The 7,251-nt window shown below is 43.6% G+C and overlaps 2 protein-coding genes across 14 annotated transcripts in view; one reads left to right on the top strand and one right to left on the bottom strand.

Moving 5' to 3' along the window:
• The window catches only part of CUNH10orf107 (chromosome unknown C10orf107 homolog), a 260,433-nt gene that overhangs the window by 135,094 nt on the left and 118,088 nt on the right, over positions 1–7,251 (bottom strand). The gene's annotated exons all lie outside the window — the stretch shown is intronic.
• TMEM26 (transmembrane protein 26) overlaps positions 2,289–7,251 on the top strand; it is a 17,334-nt gene continuing 12,371 nt past the window's right edge. Inside the window, exons 1-2 of one of the 2 annotated variants that reach the window (XM_017746370.1) lie at positions 2,289–3,143; positions 6,218–6,296. In XM_017746370.1, coding sequence (XP_017601859.1) covers positions 2,953–3,143; positions 6,218–6,296 — 270 coding nt within the window. In that variant the 5' untranslated portion in view covers positions 2,289–2,952. The remainder of the gene's footprint in view (positions 3,144–6,217; positions 6,297–7,251) is intronic. The other variant, XM_008642764.2, reaches the window with a different exon arrangement.

The following is a 7,251-nucleotide window of genomic DNA, read 5'->3' on the forward strand; positions in this document are numbered from 1 at the left end:
AAAGAGTATAAAAACAATGTAAACAAAGTTTCTCCCTCAAGTACTCTCTAGCCCATGATCAATTAGCCTGACAAGTGTAAGCTGCAGATCAGTAGAAACTATGACAAGAATTGAATTGGTGGAACACTAGCACACACAGAGTCATAGAGGGAAAAAAACATTCTAAAAAACCCTTCTATAAGGTTCTGTGCAGGAATCAGTGCTATCCCATACTACAGTGTACATCTGTACTCATGCTGGGACTGCACTCCTCCTGCACAGCCCCTGAGGGCTTCTGTGCCACCTGACCATCCACTGACCGAACAATTCCCTGGCAGACTTCCTAGTCATGACATGTTTGAACAGGTAACCGACATTTTACTTACTATGGTTTTTGCTAATTGTCCCTCACACTCCTTCAGCCAGCCTTACCACATTTGTCCATGCCAGAGTTTAATCATCTTTTCAGTTTTCTTCAGCTGGACAGCACTTCAGCTTTTTGAAGGATACCTTCTTGCTCCTGCAACCTCACTTACCCTGCCAATGCTGGCTTCTTCTCACTCTTTCTCAAGTTTCCCTTGATGCACAGTTATTATCTCTGCACTTCCCATGTGATTTATGGAAGCAATATCCACACTCCCTGCAAAGAGTTAGGTGCTCCATCTATCTTACTTTCAACATGCCTGCTGATCTGCATCTAGTTTTCCTTTTTGAAGCAGAGCAATGGTAGAGAACTCTGGCTTGTCTTACTCCTGCAAGGATGCCGAATCTAAGCACATTAAGATGCCCCTCTCAGGGGACCTCTTCCGCTGTTACTCCTGACATCATATCCCATAAACCACTCAGGATTCAAGTCAAGCACTGCCCTCATGGGCTCCTGAACCAGCTGCTCCACAAAACAGCCACTGAAACATCTAAAAATGCACTCCGTCAAATCTGGATGCAATATTTGCCTCTTCTAGGCCAAAGAAATGAAGTTGTCCATGAGTACTTACTTCCCCCTCTACTCAGGCTGTTGTGCTGCCATCGTGGTCCACCACTGAGTAGGCAGAGCCAGTATTATATCTTCTTCCTACTTAAGTTTGGGACTTTCAGCGATGTGAAGTTTGGGTTGTTCATTGATGAAACTACCTTGTTAAGCAGTTCAGCTCCCAAGTGTCTTTAATATGCAGAATTACTTGGCTCCCAGCAAAGCTCTCTGCATCCTTCCTGAGCACGGTATCATGAGAATGTTCCACTGACCAACCTCCTTCCAAGTTTTGTGACCTCTGTCTGCCTTGTTAGGATCTCCATGAACAATCAGACATACCAGTTCCCTCAAGTCATTTCTTCGACATTAAGCACTCCCACAGAGGAATATCTTGTTTAAACAATCTCTTGAATCTGTCAGTTCCCCGTTTCCTCTTCCACTATATTTGACCTTAACACCAACGGAAGGGCTGTGAAGCAGCAGCACCCAAGGCACGATATGGCAGGATGGCTGTTGGCAGGGATTATCAATAGTAGGTCCTTGACTTGAATTCATTTTCCTCTGAGCGTGAGGAGCTTGATTTTGTTCCTTCAAAAAGGCACACTACACAGTCCCTTTATTTACTCAGGCATTTCCCAAGTGACTGATCTCTACTGTGGAATGGACTTTTGTTTTCCTTTTTTTTCTGGTCAGGGTTAAAGTAAAGTAGTCTTCCTCCCCTTTATTCCCCCACTCCCAAGGATATCAGCTGGCCAGCACCAGCCCTTCGTAAAGGAAGAGGCTTGGCTTTGCAGTAAGGAAAACTTGGATCTTAGCAATTGAGGAAAAATACCTTCTTAGAAAGGTCACAACTCTTAGAAGAATATCTTCTTGTGTTTAAATAGAACAGGAGTTTTTAAAATTAAATCTAGGAAGTTATGACCTCTGAAACACCACAGTACTTTACATGGACTTGATTCTCTACTTGCATTTTACAATGGTCTATCTCAATTTAAGTGCTTTGGCAGCAAATGAACACAAAAGTGGAGCAACGTAGTGACAATTGTGATCAAGAAGAAATTTCTCTTTGGTTACCCAAGAGTAAATTCAAATAAAATTAATAATCTCTATGAGAAACACTAAGGAAATTTTAAAACATATTCTGTACTTCATATACTGTTCCCACAGAGGATACAATAAGTCTGTCTAGAGGTAATTGACCTAACAGTCAAACTTTTGTGCATTTTTTGTATATGCCTCTGTTGAATTCAGTAATATTAGTGTTAGCCCAGATTTCATCCCTGTTTCAGGAGTTCTGTACCTGGCCTGCTTCTTAGTCCTAAAGCAGGGTGCAGATGATACAATAGAATGGTTTGACTGGATTTCAGTTTCTGACTTCTGCTGCACAAGGGATTCCAGTACTGAACTAAGCATACATTTCCTGCTTTCTATATTGCAATGTTAAACAAACGATTTTAAAAGCTCCCAAATATGAATTCTCTTTCAGGGGCAGCAGAAAGAGGGGTTTGGTTTGCAGTCTCAGAAATGCAGTGGAGCTTTCAGCAAAAATGATTCAAATTAATATCGTGCCTTACATTGTGTCTTTGCTGGAAACGCACGAGGCGAGAGCAGTAAGCACGGCTGCAGAGCGATGGTAACTGGGCAAGAGGGAAAACCTCGCCGCACTTGGTCCTTGAGCCGATGACAGAGGGGACAGAAACAATTCTCCCCACCCCTGCCTGGGCCGGCCAGGGCTGTTCCGAGCCCGCAAACCACTGCAGCATGGAAGCGTATCTTTTTTTTTTTTTCTTCTTCTTCCCTTTAAAAAGTTTTCAGGAAGTCTGGGGGAGGGGCGATGCTGTTTCTTTTTTGTTATAATGGGCCCCTTTGTGGAGATGGAAGAGGAGAAGGGATCTGTGTGCCGGCGAGGCGCGCGCTTCCCGGTGACTCCCAAGGTAACTTGCCAGGGCTCCTAGAAGCGCCGGGGCCCCGCGGTGCGGGGCGAAGGGAGGGGGTGCAGAGGCATGGAGCTGATGGTGCTGCTCAATGCCCTGGTCACTCGCCTGCTCTTCGTGTTGCACTCACTCATCGGGGTCTGGAGAGTGACTGCCGTGAAGAAGGAACCCAAGTACTGGCTGCTGGCACTGCTCAATCTTCTCCTGTGCCTGGAGACAGGGCTCACCCTCAAGTTTAAGCAAGGCAGAGGCTACAAATGGTGAGCATATCCCGCCGAGCCCCTCTTGCTTCCTTGCATGTACTTCGCTGCAGATGCAAAGCTGCCCCCCGAGAGCAGGGGCTGCCCCGGCCCTGGCGCTGCCCGGCGTTCAGGGATCGCGTTTGCTCCCCGGCCGCTCCTGGGAGGCAGGGATGGAAAGCTGGTGGGTTTTGGCTCGTCCACTGCCAGAGAGAGGGCTTTCAGGAGGGGCAGTTGTACAGCAGACTACGCGGGAGCCACTCCGGCTGTGTGTGTCTCTTGCTGCAGGCAAAAGGTGGATACCGCGGGGCTGCGGCTGCAGCGGGCTGGGGGCACTGGGGCACCTCCTGAGCCACCTCCTGAGCGGGTCGGGGCTGCGCGCTGGAGGGGCAGAGGGGTGCGGGGGAACCCTGCAAATGCCCTGCATCTCACACCCCGTCCTGCCGCGCCTTGGATTGCACCTCCTTCCCTAGGACTGTATCCCCCTTCTCTCCTCCATGCAGCAGTGCTAACGCCACGCTACTGCATGAACCTAAACTCGGTAAAAAATAAAAGATGAGTAGCAACCACTCTTTTGATACAGCAAGAGTGGCTTAAATATTTCGATTTGAGAGGCTGTTCCAGAGGGGAACTTAAATGCATGAAAGGCTGCCCAAGAAATGAACAAAAAAGTTAGTCATCGCAGAGCTTGCCCAAGCACATGGGGTTTTACATGCATCTAAAGAATTACTGCTGTCATCTACAGCTCATCAGTGCTCAGGCAGCCAAAACAAAATGCTCTGTGAAAAGGAAGCAGTCATGTAACTAATTGTCAAGATTTCACTAGGACCTTTTATTGTTAAAAACTCAAACTGCAGGCAGGCCCTGAGAAAAATCCAGGACTAAAGAGCCCTGGAGTATTTCCATGTTCTTAAAATCCTGCCCATTACAACCTGTGAAAGTCATTATAACAGAAGTAGTGTTGTCTGACGATTCACACAAGAGTTCCATGCCCTAAATTTGAATGTAATAAAAGCAGTGATAAAGTCTAGGACACTGGAAAATTGAACAACAGCAGAGCCCAAAATGCAGTTATGAGACAGGCAGATTGAACAGACCCAATTCTTTTGGGAGAGGAGGCAGCAGCAGAATCTTTGTGAAGGAACACTTTCAATGGCAGGTTTTGAAAAATCCAAACAGAAATAGATATCGAAAGCAGATCCATGTTAGAGGAATACATAGAAGACTGGGCTAAATTTATCTAGAAGAAAATTTTGAAAATGGATGTGCTCCAGCACTTTAAACAGCAAAATAAAAGTACCGTTATAGGTGAGAACTGTAGAGAAATGACCAGCATTTATTTGCATCAGGATAATTTTCTGCTCCAGTGGAAAACAGTCACATTCAGAACAGGCATCATCACATCAGCATCTGTAGAAACACCTCCACAGACAGTCACCGATCCAAGCAAGGGGCAGACTATGCAGCAGGACTCCTGCCTCCAACACCCTCATATTCTCTGTTCATTATTGACAGAGAACTGTTACTTATTACACCAGCATAAAACATTAAATGGCACATGTGGAGAAAAAGTCTTCTTGTGAGCCTTGTAATACCTCCTCCAGATTGCTCCTTCCGAAAGAAAGGGAGAGTTAAAGCCCCTCAAGTCTCTTGGCCTGATGTGGTATCATTAGCTCAGTATTGCTAACCTGCCAGCTGGATGGATTTTTCATGTGCTCAAGTCCTACAGGAAATACTGTAAAATGTTAGTTCTTCCATTCAAATGAGAGGTGTGTTCTCTCCCAAAATAACCAGGCTGAAAACCCACAGAATCACTAACTTTTTTTTGTCTTTAAAAAAAAAATCTAACAACAAAAAACCCCCACTGCCAAAACAAACAACACCCCCTCAACCCTGAAAAACAAAAAAATGCAATGAAACCCAAACCCAGACTGTCTTCAGTCTAATCTAAGAGGGGATTGTTTGAAACATTTCAGTGCAGTTCAGCAACCCAGTAATTCCCTAAGCAGCAGAATTTTTTTGTTTTCCTCAATACTTAATATCCACTGGAAAAGTTACGATTACCAAAATAAAGGTACATTCAACATAGGAACAAACACTAAATGCAACAGCATTTGACCAAAATGTTGCTGCAGTTGCATACTTAGAAGCAGTTTAAATTCACTGCAGAATGTGTCAGTGGCAGGATAGAAGGAACCAAGCAAATGTTGTGAGTTGGGCCCCACTGCCCAGTCCCAGGGTGTTGCAGCAATGCCCACTCCATACTGTGGCAGAGCTAGATGGAACATTTGTGGCATCGCACCTCATTCCTACTCCAAAAGGATAGAATTGCCAAAAAAAGCCACCCCAATCAAATGTCAAGTGTTTAATAAGAAAACATCTGCAACTCTCACAAGAATCACTACCTGCAGAAGGAGTCATGAAACCTGTCCATTACTTCTGAATAAACCCAGTAAAGAACATGAAGATAATAAAGCTTCATCAACATAAGTTATACAGAAGACTGGCAGGGAGAGAAGAACTAGAAAATTCTACAACTGCCTGCACAAACGGAGAAACAAGGCTGAGACACATTTTCATAAACCCATTTTAAGTGCACAGCCTGCAACTAAAAGATCTCACACTGAAGCAATGCTTGTTTTAGGAAAGCTGATGCTATTTCTACCTTTCCTGTGTCAATGCACAGGATTGTGAACAACAGCCTTTATCTCAGCATCACTCAGTGAACTGACTCAATGCATTAATTCACTCTTCATGAAATCAGAAAGAGCATGTTAGCTACAGGCTTTTTAAATACAGAAAATGCTGTGATAGAAATACAAACAGTGAAGTGCCTTTGGTCAGTTCTTAAAAAAGAGATTTTAAATAAACTTCCATATTTGACCTTAAATGGATGTACAGATAAACCCATTGTTTATAATACTGACACAGCACGAGCAATCCAGCAAGAATAGCAATTCTTATTTGCAGTTACCCTATTTCTTAATATCCCATATGGCAGAGGCACAAGAGACCGTATACCCAAACATTATCTGCATTGGAAAGTTATTTATGATGTGCCATATTACCAAGATACCTTTTCTTTTCCTTCACAGGTTTTCACCAGCAATATTTTTATATCTGATTTGCATAGTACCATCACTATGGCTACTAGAAATTCATCATGGGACTCAGGTATTTATTATGAGACAAGATGGACTAGTTTGAAACTGATGCATTATTTGATGGCTTGGCTTTGGGCATGCAGACAGAAGTCTGCTAAGTCTTGTTCCAGTTCTCTCTTTCATATTGGTGGGTGTCCCAATCTAGCTACAGCTATATTGTGACTATTGTGCACTTCCTAATTACCAGATAATGAGCCTCTTTCCTAGCTAAAAATGAGACCATTTATTTGTATTTATCTGCGGAACTGAGGACAGGAAGTTTGAAAAACACAGCCTTTCACCCCCAGGTTACCAGCATGAATCTTGCTCAGTAGGGTAAAAGAACTTCATTGCTTTAGAGGCCTTTGTAAAATAAAGTGAATTTCAGAGTACTTAAAAGCAAATACCACAACTCCAAGCAAGTCAAAATTGAGACAGGTATCAGTGAAAGGGGTCTTTAACTCTGGTTTCCTCATGCTTGCTGCAACGTAGGAGAACACACAGATTGTTACGTCACCTGGTAATATGTCTGACAAGGTTTATATCCTTCCTTTCTTTGTGCTGCATAGTAATCTAGTGGCGGGGGGTCTGGATTCCGATTCAGGACTAAAACAGGTAAAATTTTTAAAGGCAAATGTTTTGGGGTCAGTTAGGGCCAGAACAGAGCCACTTAGCCCAACAGTTCTCACTGAGTCAACCGTCTCCTCATGCAGGCTAGTTTCAAGTCCCTATAGCACTTCCATGTAGGTAAAAGGAAATTTTGTCTGTCCTAGCATTTGCACATATGCAGTGCCTTACATCCACAGCAGTAAAAGTTCTGATTGGAACAAGAACAAAAAGTAACAGAAGAAAATACATAAATTATACTAAGAAGACCTAGTGCCTCATTTTCTCCTTTATAACATTGTTAGAGCCCACAGAAGCATAATCAAATATTCAAAATTGTGTTTACACTGAAAATGCCTGTGGTTTTTTCTAAATACAGC

The sequence above is a fragment of the Corvus brachyrhynchos genome, unplaced genomic scaffold (assembly GCF_000691975.1).
Source record: "Corvus brachyrhynchos isolate BGI_N302 unplaced genomic scaffold, ASM69197v1 scaffold279, whole genome shotgun sequence".
Lineage (NCBI taxonomy): Eukaryota > Metazoa > Chordata > Aves > Passeriformes > Corvidae > Corvus > Corvus brachyrhynchos.